This window comes from Triticum urartu, chromosome 7A, assembly GCF_056163025.1.
Source record: "Triticum urartu cultivar PI428250 chromosome 7A, HENAU_Tu73, whole genome shotgun sequence".
In the NCBI taxonomy this organism is placed as follows: Eukaryota; Viridiplantae; Streptophyta; class Magnoliopsida; order Poales; family Poaceae; genus Triticum; species Triticum urartu.
Window position 1 is genome coordinate 700,498,426 of NC_141879.1, and position 13,546 is coordinate 700,511,971.

General features: G+C 47.6%; 2 protein-coding genes across 3 annotated transcripts; both read right to left on the reverse strand.

The window, feature by feature from the left end:
* Positions 1–264: 264 nt before the first annotated feature.
* LOC125523881 (uncharacterized) lies at positions 265–7,728 on the reverse strand. 2 transcript variants are annotated; one of them, XM_048688942.2, is made up of 5 exons: positions 7,442–7,728; positions 1,978–2,130; positions 1,674–1,709; positions 948–1,263; positions 265–641 (listed from the first exon to the last, which is right to left on the reverse strand). In XM_048688942.2, the coding sequence occupies exons 1-4, from the start codon at positions 7,556–7,558 to the stop codon at positions 976–978; spliced, it is 594 nt and encodes a 197-aa protein (XP_048544899.1). In that variant the 5' UTR covers positions 7,559–7,728; the 3' UTR covers positions 265–641; positions 948–975. The 2 variants fall into 2 exon arrangements, with proteins under 2 accessions (XP_048544899.1, XP_048544898.1); XM_048688941.2 differs by having other exon boundaries at positions 948–1,266; positions 7,442–7,727.
* A 4,008-nt stretch (positions 7,729–11,736) lies between these two features.
* Positions 11,737–12,420, reverse strand: LOC125523996 (uncharacterized). Its single transcript, XM_048689077.2, has one exon. It carries the CDS (start codon positions 12,368–12,370, stop codon positions 11,897–11,899), a length of 474 nt encoding a protein of 157 aa, XP_048545034.2. The 5' UTR covers positions 12,371–12,420; the 3' UTR covers positions 11,737–11,896.
* Positions 12,421–13,546: the final 1,126 nt, after the last annotated feature.

A 13,546-nucleotide genomic window follows, 5' to 3' on the forward strand; every position in this document is an offset into this window, starting at 1 on the left:
GCAATTAGTCTAACATTTATTACTCCCTCCGTGTAGTGAAGTCAAAAACACTCTTATATTATGGGACGGGGGAGTATCATGGAAGCATATCAAGGAAATAGTATAGGAGCTCATGAGTAGCTTATGTATCAGGCCAGACAAAGTAAGGAATTAACATACTGTAGGCAGAAATCAACTTTTAGAGAACACCAGCAAACACAACAGATATGCTCCCAAAATCCCACGGCCATGTAGGTTACACGGCATTGGAAACATTGAGCCACATGAAAAATAATAGCAAGCTTTTTCAAGCATAGATAAACCATAAACCACATTGGTTCAGACATATTCAATCAACCAGGCCAATCCTAGCATGCGATTTATAGTGGTCGACGGCCAAGCCACGCTAGCACATTACTACCCAATTACAGTCAGAAGCATCCATATATGCTGCTCTTACATGCTCCATGGGAGCGGCACCTGCCATTCATAGTGTCTGCTCCAGAGTCCATGGTTTACGTATATATACACAAACTAGAGCCATGGTGCCATTGCAAATTCAACAACTCCATAGTCCATATTAACAATATAGAGTACTGGCCTTATACTAATTCTGCAGATTAGGCCGGTTCCCCTGCTTTCGCCTTGCATCAGCCCCCTCTCTGTCACAACGAAAGAACGATGGTTAGTTAGCATTTCCAACAGGGGGCCTTCATCATAACAATTTTCCACAGGGCAATCTTCAACTCCTGTCAGTGTCATAAAAGTTTTGCTTTCACCGTTTAATCTGTGTTATGATACGTTTGTGTTCATAACCAAGGAAGTGTGAATCCTGGGGTATCTTAATTTGATCAAAAGCATGAGAGCAGTAACAACAGTATGAACTTACTGGCTACTAATAGAAGTTTGGCTACTAATAAATACCCAGTTTAAGATAGCAAAGGAAGACCGGATAACAAAAACGGCACCTGTTAAGTGGCTTCACTTACAGCCCGTCTACTTGGCCGGGACCTGCACCCGCTGCTGTCGACGTGCAACATATTCCTCATAGTCCGAGTCACTCTCGGACTCAGAGATCCATCCGTAGCAGGGGGGCCTTTTGCGCTTAGTTCCTGTAGCTAACGGATCTGGCGACGCAGCTCTGGGAGAAGGTGGGTCGATGAGCAGGGGGGCCTTTTCCGCTTCCTCCGTCTGCTCAACTGCTACCACAGCCTCAGATGGTGGTACAACCATCGCAATGGGAACGAACTCTTCTGACGGTTCCTCCTTTATTGCTACTTCTTGCTGCTGCATTACCAACCAAAGCCCCACGTAAGAATTGGACAGTATGCATAAGCTTTATTGCTGGAGGGAAGAAGTAACCACAACTAGACATTCTTGACAAGGTCTTGTTTTAGAGGTAAATCTAATTTTTCATAAGTAACAGCAGTTTGTGCACCATAAATGTTTCCTTATTGCAGAAGTACTGATGGCCAACATGTTGAAGTTGTATTACAAAACCAACTGAGAAAATACTACATAGTGCAATGCTAACATGTACAATGCCAATTCATCAGTCAACTATGTCAGCTCAAAGGAATGATGGAAGACATCAACCAGACCACTTCTTTCAGATGGCATTGTTGTCAGTTTTATGAATAAACAAGCTTTTAGGTGAAAACAGACACAAGAAAGTAAATGGAGAGGGAGCTTACCGGAGCCTCCTCCTCCACCTCCTCCTGCTGCGGCTCCTGCAAATACTTCATAAATTATCATTCATGTACTAGGACCAACCTTTTTCTCGAACTAAATGCCTTAAAGCGAACAAGATGAGGAATTAGTACATATGACATGTATTATTGAGCAAGTTTCTTTTTTGGCATGGGATGACAGTTACCAATTAAAGAAACACTGCCTTGAATATATTAGTCTGTAGGTAGCAGAGTGGTATAAATTGGTACCAATGGCACACACAGCAATTAACATGGACACAAGAGAGTATGTGGAGAGCGCCCTCACCAGATGAGCTTCCTCCCCCTCATCGTCACCATCATCATCCTCATTCTGCTGCTGCTGCAACTTCTCCTGCTCCTCCAACTCAAAGAGCGCTTCTTGCACTACGGAGTAACAACTGTCCTCCAGCAACGGCCACCCATCCTTCCCATACACATCCTAAACAGACGAGGCCGAATTAATCAGGACCATGGTTTTCAATTTCAATGAAATTTTGGAAATTTATTAATTTCAGCAAGTACTGAAATATAGCATTTTTGTTAAATTATTTCAACAATTTCGGCCTCCAAAGTCATTTCCCGCCAGGGCCACCTTTGGCGGCAAAAAATCAGGCCAAAGCCCAAAACTAGCTCCCCCAAGGCCCGTGAATGCTAATATGTCTCTCCGGTGCCCTCACATCTGTACATAAAACGCCAAATCCTGGAAAATCCCCTTTCATGCCGGCGGCGCCGACACTGGAGGCTCGGGCTCCAATTGCTACTTGATGCGAAATCTGACACTGTCAGAAATAGAATCCTTTTGATTCTTTGGCAGTCCTGGCACCTGAGAAACAATGTTATACATGGTGATGGAAAGGACACAGTTTCGAGTCCTGTGCATTTCTTAGTCAGGTACGAGGAGGACGTAAATGATTCGCTGTACAGTGATGTGACTGAGAAAGATAAATGTCACTGGTCTCTGTATCCCCATAGGTCCAGCAATCCGACAGCGCCTGCTAGCGATCATTGGTCTGCACCAGCGAAAGGGATGGTTAAACTAAACACAGATGCATCTTACATTCCAAAGACAGGGGAAAGCTGGATTGGTGCAGTTGCTAGAGACCACTGTGGCCAAGTCTTTGTTGCAGTGTGCCAGAAATTAAACAAATGCTCCTCTGTAGAAGAAGCAGAAGCGGAGGCGGCATTAATTGGTCTGAAGGAATTGGCAAACTGTACAGGGGGGTGGTCACTTTGGAAATCCACTGCACTACTGTCGGCAAGGAACTGCACTATAAAGGAAAGAACCGAGCGAAGTGTTTCTCTCTGGTGGCAGACATTAATCAAGCCTCTGCCTTCGCTACTCACTGCGTCATAGTGTTTACAAGAACATGCAATGCTCTTGCACAAGAATTGGCGGCCACGGCGAGAAGTGTCGGAGACCAAATCATAGTAGCAACTGTCCCTGAATATCGATGCTAGCTGAATGTAATCACACCATTGAGTAACTATAACTCGTGGTCCTAAAAAAATGATTGTCATATACTTACATTACCTATGATGAAACATCTAAGATGGTTTGTGCAGAGATGTCTTGTGATTCTTTGGCACTTTTGTGTATTTACCTATGCCATTGATTAGCTTGTGTTTTTTGTTGTTTTCTATGGTCAATTGTTATTCTGATCACATTCCAAGCCTTTGCGGTGTTGTATGCTAGCATGTGGTTTATGCCGATGATGCATATTATTGTGGAGCACAATGCGTATGTTGTTCATGCAAGACGTTAATTTATTCTTTGTGATAAATTAACTTGCTGTCTTTTGTAAAATGTGAAATTCGTGCAATGGCTCTATTGACGATGTGATGAAAATGCATGGTATATTTCACTGGGGATATTACTGATACCTGGAGCCATGCTTCGAATTATGGAAGGCAAGGATTTTCATGTCACTATTGTGGTCTGAAGAGGCGGGGTGGAGGCTCAACCCGCCTAAAGGGACATCTAGGTGGGTTGGGAGGATCAGTGGTTGCCTGCTATAATGTGCTCTCCGAGGTACAAGCTGCAATGAGGAAGGATTGGCTGGTTTACAAACAGAAAAGGTCAAAGGTACAAGCCGGCAAACTAAGATTGGAACTTGAGCGTCTATAGGAAATGGGTGGAAGTCCAATAATTGATCTTGATCCTGCTAGTGATGAAGAGGACCATGTAAGGTTGGAAAGGGAGAAATCAATATGGGTACTCCCTCCGTTCACTTTTGTAAGTCATTTCAGACAGCTCAAAATGGGCTGTTTTGTACATTGTCTGAAATATCTTGAAGGTCTTATAAAAGTGAACAGAGGGAGTAGTAGATTTGAGGTCGGGTCCAGGAGTGGCAGCAGCAACGGCGAGTCTAGTGTCTAGTCCTACAACTCCTGCCACTGGAAAGATAACTCAATATCTTCAGCGTAAGAGCTCTCTTAGTCCTGCAGATGGTAGTACTAGGACTCCTGCTAGTGGAAAGAAAACCAAGGGATGCCAGCCAAGGATTGACTTCTCAAATCAAAAGCTAAATGCAGCAAAACTTGGTCAAGCTTGGGCCAAATGGTTCCACACTAATGATATTCCTGGACGGAAAATCAATTGTGCTTCATTTCGAGCAGCGCTGATGTTGAGACAAGAGCTACATGCAGTAAAGCACTTGCCTACAGCATATGAAGTTGATGGGATATATTTGGATGCCAACTATATGGAAATGAGGGTTCTCGTTGAGAACATGAAGCAAGATTGGGATTGTTTTGGTGTGACTATCATGAGCGACTCATGGACAGGACCTACTGGCATGAGCATCATCAACTTCATGGTCTATTGCAATGGGGCCATGTTCTTTCACAAGACTGTCAATGCAACTGGTCGAATCCAGAATTCAGGTAATGAAAATGCTTCGTGTTGCAGTCATATTTATGCTCTATTCCTTGTCATGCAATATTTAACATCAGTGTTCATGCAGAATTCATATTCAAGGAAATCAAGAAGTTCGTTGTCGATGAAATTGGTCAGAAGGTGGTTGTCCAAATTGTCGCGGACAATGGTTTGAACCACAAAAAGGCATGCAAAGATCTCGTCAAAGAGCACCCTGAGATATATTGGCAGCCTTGTGCAGCTCATACAATCAACCTTATGTTAAAGGACATTGGTAAATATTATGAGGTTGCCTGAGTTCTCAAAAGTGCGAAAAAGATTAGTAGCTTCTTCTACAATCACAACCGGCTGCATTCTGATATGGGAGACAAGATTGGTGGAGAGTTGATCCATCCTAATACCACCCAACTGTTTTATTTCCCTGCAAAGGATACATGATAAGAAAGACAAGTTTCGGCAATGGATGGTGTCAGATGAATGGGAAAATAGTGACTGGAAAACTGAGGAAGAATTTGACTATATAGAAGCATGTCTGACAAGTAGTGAATGGTGGAACGACCTCAAGAGGGTCCTAGATACAGTGCAGCCACATATAGTCTACTACGGTATGCTGATCAACAGAAGGATGTGACCGTTTCTGGTCTTAAAGCAAGGATGATGACCGCTGTTCAGGAATTGACAGCTCAACTCGGCAAGGATACATATGAATTTGAAAATTACATGAGTAAGGTGGGCCCGAGGATTCAGCATAAGTACGGCGACACGTTGATGCTTTGCAGGTACCCCCTTTGTGCTGAAACTCTTAGTTGACAAATATGTAGCTCTTGTCCTTCATTTATCATGTAGCTCCTATTCCAATATGTACCTTTTGCATTTGTAGCTGCTGTCCTTGATCCTGAATCACACTATTCATTTGCATTTGACAAAGATCCAGCCTATATCGATAAGCTCCTAGATGTAATAGCAAAGATGGCGGCTACACCACAGTCTGGAGCAAAGGCTATGGATGAACTTGTGTTTTATAATGCCAATAAAGGAAAGTTCGGCGGAGTGATGGCACAGCTCGTAGCATCTAGCCCAGGTAAGTGAGCTACAGAATTTAGGGGAGTTGGAATGTGGTATCTTCTCTTTTGCTGACTTATGGTGTTTCTATCTTGCAACCACTTGGTGGTCTCAATATGGTGGAGAAGTGCCCATGCTGCTGAAGTATGCGATGTGCATTGTGTCTCATTGTGTGTCATCGACTGGGCGTGAGTGCAATTGGAGTACTTTCGCGTTAATCCATAGCAAAGTGAGAAATATGCAAAGTTACATTAAGCTGACAAAGCTGGTGTACACACATTCCAACCTGCAGCCCCGCCTTCAGCAAAATGAGACTTATCGAGAAGATACGGAGGTCGATCCATGTGCTCTCATGATGAATCTTACTCAATACGATGAACAAACCCAATCATGGATTGGATGAACAACTCGAGGAGTGAATCGAACCACTTCTAGATGAGGGAGCTCATCTCAGCTTATTCGTGATATAGTTCGCGATGTGCGCTCAAAGAGGAAGATGGTCAAGGTTTCAAGTCTTGCAAGGAGGAAAAGGGTGAAGAAAGGGAAGATGGCTGATCTGGATGAAAAGGGGGAAGCTTCAGAAAGTGACGATGATGAGGAAGAAGACGGGGAAAGTGGTGCTGAAGAAGATTTCGATGATGAAGAGGAGGAAATAGTTGAGATGCCTTCACCTGAAAGACGCATTCAAGGGGTTGAACCAGGAGAAGTGGCTGACTGAAGAAGCGAGGGAGACCCGGAAGTCAAAACGATCAGCTGGGTAGGACATAGATAGTACTTGTCTACTATTAGCAATGGTCAGTTCTTCTGCTGAAGTTATGTGCTAAATTACAAAGCTTCAGTTTACAATTTGATTGGTTTAAACCTGATTCTAGCTTTACTTCTATTTTATTAATGGCATCTGTGTAGTGTAGATGACTTGCTGAACGTGCTAAATATGCGGATACGTGCCTCTGCCACCGTTCTATATTACTAATTCCACATGTACATAATTACTGAAAGGTGGCCTTGTCTTTCAGCGAACTAACTTACTGAAATCTGATGTAACCACAACAGCTGTCACTACCTATCAAATAAATGTTAAATTGGCATGTTCTGGAAAATCCTCTCATGCATCCTTGGACTATTTTGTGTTTTTTGACGTCTCTAACTTTTGTGCAGATATTCCTCGAGGTGTGAGAACAACATTGCTGCGACAAAACCAAGTCCAAGATGAACAGAGCAGAGAGGTACTACTCATTTGCGCTGATCCACCAACTTGCCTAGCATTGTTGAGATTGGTGATGGGCAAGTTCCATGGATTTCCAGAAAAAAAGAACTTGTACACAATTGTATTTCCAGTAACCTTGCATATGTTAGCTTGCTGAGATGGAAAATGTATGTTCACTTGTTCGTCCGTTGAAATTAAACCAGTAGGAAATAATACTGCAGCAGCATTCTTGACAACCAATTTTGAGGAAGGGGGATTGGGTCTGGGGAACCAAACGAGAATGTGGAGAGGGGATCTGGCCTGGGGTGGGGATTAGGTGACATGCAGGGGATCAATCCAATCCAATCCCTGGGTGGTTCAGTTCCGTTAGGGGAAGCAGACAAGGCCGAGATAATCGCAAGAATCGGCGTCGACTCCCGAATCGGCTGACAAAATTAACCGCGGGAAAAAAGGCGCCGCCTCTGCTCCGCAACATTCGCGCACGAGCGTCGATCTTTGAGAGGATTCTGCCGGCCGTCGAACCCAAAAGACGGCCCTTTCTCGCGTTCGTCTCCGTTTCTCTCGGCGGCGAAGCGGGTAAATGGGGAGGGGAGGGGGGGCGCAGACCTTGAGGAGCTTGTTGACGACGCGGCGGACGTCGGCTTTGCGGTATCCCATCTCGGCGAAGTGGTCGATCGCGGCGTCCATCCGCTTCTCCCCGGCCCTCGGCCGCCGCCGGGGCATTGCTCGGCCCCGATTGAGGGGACGGACGGAGGCCGCGCCGCTCGTGCGGGGGAGGGAGGGGAGGGAGCGGCGGCCGCCGGAGCTCGCGGGCTAGGGCTTTTGGCGAGCTTGATTGGGGAGCTGGAGCTGAGCAGAGTGACGGCGTTTGGGCCCGTGACCGTGAAGTCAGGTGCGGCGCATTTCTACTCCCTCGTCGGTGCTGCACAGCCGCCCTCTCCCAAGCTCGTTCTTTTTTTTTTCTTGATTATTGATGGTCTCTTGCTAGTTAGTCGCAATTAAGAAGTGCGAAAATAATCAGATCTATTATAAAAATTGGCCGGAAGTACGAAGTGTCTCAAACATAATAATAAGAATTGCATCAAGATTTTGAAGAACAAGTTGTCGACGTGCCGCTGTCACTTTTTCTATACCGGAGCTGGCTTGACTTTGTTAATAAAAGCCAGAAAGTCTTCATGCACGTGCCACTAAGGACCAGTGCCCTGGAGTCGTAGTCGTCGCTGTTCAATTCTTGAAAAGATTCGAGGCACCTGACAACAAATCTCGCCACACGATGAGAAACCCTAACCTCACCGCCCCAAGAAGCGGCATGATTCTACGTCGGAGCTCAGTCATATATGTCCAGATGGACGAACTTGAGGAGGATCGAAGTCCGGAAGACAAACTCGAATAAAAAGCACCGCACCTGTGATTACTAAAATACCCCAACCTAAACTACTAACTAAAGCGGAGGCACCGGAGTTCCCCTCCCCATCCCCAGTGCCAAAACGACAGGCAGAGAAGAGGTGAATACATGGGTTTGCTAGCGAAACCTGAAGGGGAGAGTTTGCCATGGTACATCGTTGTACCTCACAGAGACGCCTCATCGCGCTGCATCGCAACGCCTCATGCCTCGACCTCACTCAAAAGGAACAACGTTAGGGTATCTCAAAAGGATCCTTCATTTTTTTTCCGACCTTAGAATTAAATAGAGTAACCTTATCCTTTAATGCCAAGCTAACAAAATGATCTCCCACCTTAGAATTAATCAACCTTTACTTATTTCCATCAATTCCCAGCAATAGACCACCAGATCTGTCAGAGGGATCCAAAAGCTTCGAAATAAAGTTTCTATGGCTAGAAAAATTTTCAAGCCAATTTTTGTTAAAGTCACTAATCATGGTTTTAGTCAAACCAACGAACTGGACCCCAAAGTGAAAAATTATTCATCTAAGGAACCTTTGTTTTTCAGAGGGTCCCAACCCCCTACAATTCCAACTGATTTTTGACATATAAAATTATACATTTTAGGGGGCCTATCAATTTTTTAGCCAGCTGAACCCTAGAAGGGGGGGGGGGGGGCTTGGGGATTTCGCCTCCTGATTTAATTAGCTTAGCTTGTTCCAAGCTATTCCCTCTATCCCATAATATAAGAGTATTTTGACGCATATAAATAAGGGGTTTTAGACGCGATATACTAACGGAATGTACTCATGCGACAACACTCTTCGCTAGACCCTTATGACACGATATACCAAGGGGAAATGACCGATAAAGCATAAATCCCTTAGACTCGATATACTAATGGTTAATGAAAACAAAGATAGATAATGTACTCATGCGACAAACACCGTCTTCGTTCGACACGGTATACCAATGGGAAATGAGTCAAAAATGTTTGTTATTTTATAAAATTACATCACCCTAGCTAGACATACGTCTGCTCTCACATCCATGTTAAGGACAATATAACCGCACCTAAGACGATTGGTCCACAAGAGGATCGAGCCGACGCACGCCATGCGGGTGATTCGGGGGCCGCTCGATCTAGGAGAACGGGGGATGCGGGCGATGAAAGTCGACACCTCATCTGCTGAAGGAGTTCATCGCCGTTTTCAATTTCATCGATTGGCCATTAATGAAATTGAAAACGGGGGCAAATAGTGGAGTTCAGTTACTGGTTAGCATCTTACATACTCCCATAATCTACGTATGTCCTAGCCCCTGCTCTTTGCCCTTTCTTCCTTCTGCAAAAGCTTCCCATCGGCTATGGCTCTCCATTGGGTTGCTGCCATCTCCCGTCCCCTCTGCTCCTCAGCCTCTCATCCATCCTAGCTACCAGCACTACCGCTCTACATCTTACTTGGCGCAAAAAGTTGCTCTGTTGGGGATCCGATTTGAGGTGCTAATGTCACTCCAATCTAAGTTTAGACAGGTGGTGTTCATCGTAGTTTTGGTCGATTGAGTTGAGAAAATCATGAAGGTTGGATCTCATCAAGTAGTTGACCTTTGATCCAATCCAATCTGTCAGACCAGTAGAGGAAAAACATCCAATGATACTGGTCTACGCCGGGTAAAGCGAGGCTCAACTGTCGTTAGTTCTGTGGACGGTGGTAACATCCACCTTGCTCCCTATGGGCAAAGTCCGTAGGTTTTCAACCTCTCCACCTCCGCTACGCCTTCTTCTCCTTTTAAAAGCATCTTCAGCCGCGCTCTCAGAAAGACTTTTTTAGACGATTTTTTCATGCTGGCACCGAAAAAATGGCTCAGTCGCATCCCCAGGAGCCCGATTTTCGCCGGCCTGAACTGAAATCAGCGCCAGCGGATCCAGACCGAACCCGGCGCGCTGGGGGCGTCCGAGGGCGCCGGGGTGAGCGGTTTTGGCGCGAAAGAGTCGCGGGCCAGCCGCGTCAGCGACACCGCGCCTCGTCTTCCCCCAACGCCTCGGTTTCCCGCGGGGAATCAATGGCAAGGTTGCCGCCGGTCAACCTTGCTATTGATTGCTCACGAGCGGCGCGCCGATGCCTCCCCTCCCTAGCACGCGTACACACGGGTGCGGCGCGGCTATATAAGCCGGTGGCCTCGCTCGCCTCTGGCCACACCAGCCCCGCCCTAGCCGCCGAGCTCTACCTCTCCCGAGCGCCGCCGCCGAGCCCTCCCTCTCCCTCTCCTGTGAGCCGCCGCCGAGCCCTCCCTCTCCCTCCCCCTCTTTCGATGGCCGAGCGTTTCCCCAGAGACGAGGCGGCGGCCAACGGCTTCGGTCGCCGCACGCTCTAGGAATGGGCACGCCAGGACTCCCTGAAGATGGCGAGGAAGCGCCAATGCGTCGCCGGGGCCGCGACGAAGGAGGAGTCGTCGTCATCGTCGACAGCGACGACGACGACGCGCCGCCGCCGCCACCAGTCCGCCATGGCGACGCCGGGCAGAGGTCCAGCAGGGACGCCCGCGTCAAGGAGGAGAAGGCCGACGATGACGACGGCGACTACTCGGCGTTCAGCCAATTTCTTTTTTAGATTAGTTTATATATTTTGCTATGTAATGAAAATCCGCGAACATGTCTAATATATGTCCAAGTTTGCCGAAATTTAGTCGTGTTTAGCCGAACTTCGCCAAAATTTGCTATATATTTTTCTTTTTTGAACGCGCCTGGGGCCGGCGGCTGGGGACCAACTCACCGCCAGGCCGATTTTTTGCGCCGACTCACCCCCAGGCGGCGATTTTAGGCGCCCCCTGGGGGCCAACGGCTGGAGATGCTCTAAGGTTTGATTTGTGAGGATATGATTTTGTTTCTTTATCCCCTTTCCAAGGGTTGGTAATTGAGTTCCTTTGGATTAACAGGAAGTCACGTCGAATGAACCTGTTTCTTCTCAAGGCAACTCATACCGACATGATTACAAAAACTGGTTGAGGTTTTCCTATCCCTAGCAAATATTCATATTTTAATTGCTAACAAAAATAATAGTAAAAAATTAACTTTCATCTTCACCTCATGTACCTCCCTGCATGATATAAATTTCTACTATTCCATATATTTTATAAAATCCTATCCTTAGTGCCAAAATTGACGGGCCTCGCAATGCACGCCATCATGATCTAGTTTAACCGTATGGATCAAAGGTTTTGCGCGTCATAGGCATTAGCCATTGATTGATGTGAACTCAGATGGATGGCGGGAATTATTACTAATTGACATGAATCATCAGTGAGTGACAACTATAGTTAACACATCATGGCTAATCAATATGGATATAGTGCAAAGATCTGAATCCATTTCAGCTGTAAGCATCCACTTGTCAGTGCCACTATCACTGAAAACGAAAGAGGCGTCCCCTTGTTCGAAATCCAAGTAGAAAGAGGCGTTAATCGTGAGCCACAATTTAGATCAATTCCTGCTATGTTTTATTGTATTGATGACAAGGAAATTGAAAATGTTCCAATTACAATTGTCAGAACCCTGAATTTCTGCGTCTCTAGCTCGCCTCCACAATAAAACAGAGGAGAGAAGCAGAGAGCAACGTTTCACAAATTATTTACAGCGCTGCTGCCTCTGCCATGGCAGGAATCAAAGCGGCCCTTGAGATTTCAGAAGTCGGAGAACCAGTCGTCCTCGTCGTCGTCGTTGAGGTAGTGGCGGTAGCGGTCGAGGTCCTCGTCGGCGAGGCCGTAGCGGCGGCGCCAGTACTCGAGCTTCGCCTCCGCCTCCTGCATGTTGCGCATCACCGTCTGGTACGCCGCGTTGATCCGCTCGAAGTCGATGGCGTCGTCTTGGCGTCCGTCCGCAGTGCCCCGGCGCACGACGTCCGGGTGGTACTGCAGCGCGAGGCGGTGGAAGGCCTTCTTGACCTCGCCCCTGGAGGCGCCCGGCTGCAGCCTCAAAGTGCGGTAGTGGTCCTCCTCCAGCACCCCGTACGGGGCCGCCGCCGGCATCCTTTCCCGCGTCGCCCCGCACCTCACCGCCGGCGGCGACGACACCCTACGCAGCCGCCCCGCCGCCGGCGACGCCGAGGCCGACGGGCCGCGCAGGCTCAGCACCACTCCTCCTCCGGCGACGGCCATGGATGTGCTGTGCGCGCGCGCGCGGCAAGAAACGGAATCGACCGCAAGGTCGATCGACGGGGATGAGCCGCGACGGAGCAGTGGGAGGCTGGGAGATTTCGGATCCGGATGTGTTGTTCCCTCGGTTGACCGCGTGGTGGAGCTGGAATGGTTTGTGGCTGCAAACTTGGAATGGATGAGGCTGCCGCGTGGTGGCGCGCGGGGTTATATATATAGGGAGGAGGGAGGAGGGAGGAGGAGGCGGTTACGGTTGCGGGTGGTTCCGGCTCGCCGGAAGGAGCGGCACGTTTGGGCCACGGTTGGCTGGCTCGCCGGTGTTTCCCACGTTGCCATTGATCGCACGTTTCGGTGCAGACAAAAAACTCGGCGACAGGGAGAGAGAGGGACACCGCGGCGTCCATATCCGTTCCGTTGCCGCACGCCGCGTGCCTACTATTCCTTCCACCCGTCCCCCGTTTTGACTGGATTTTCATAGCAGAGGAGCTGTTTTTGCTCTTCTGGGAGAAACGAGAAACATTTCACGTGGAGCAAAAGACGTGTTCTTCATTTTTCAGCACTCGACATTCTTTTTCAAAAGAAAAAGTGGATTCTATTCCTCTGGAATAGTCGTACAGTCTGACAATTCAAATTATAAAGTGTCGTACGACACGGCGCAACCAACAAGCGATGCTACCTTCAAAACTGTAGAATATGAAGTATAGGATCTACAAACACAATGCATTGATCGGTGCACCAGGCACGTATATATGAGCACAGAGAGGGGCCACAACCTCGGCTATACAAAGGAAACAGGAGGTGGGCTCAATACACAATATACACGTACACACTATACTCAACACCCCCCCCCCCCCCCCCCCCCCCCCCCCCCGCAGTCAAAGCAGTGCCAGTGACGCAGAGACTGAAACGAAACTCCTCAAAGATGGTAGTCAGCAGGCCCTTCGTCATCACATTGGCGAACTATTCTGCAGCCGGAGCATGAACGACCCGAATACGTCCAAGGGCCACTTGCTCGCGCACAAAGTGAATGTCCAGCTCAATGTGCTTAGTCCGACGATGATGAACGGGGTTGACGGAGAGGTACACCGCAGAGACGTTGTCGCAGTAGACAACCGTAGCCTGGGAGATATCGTGATGCAGCTCCTGAAGTAACTGTCGTAGCCAGGTGCACTCGGTAAT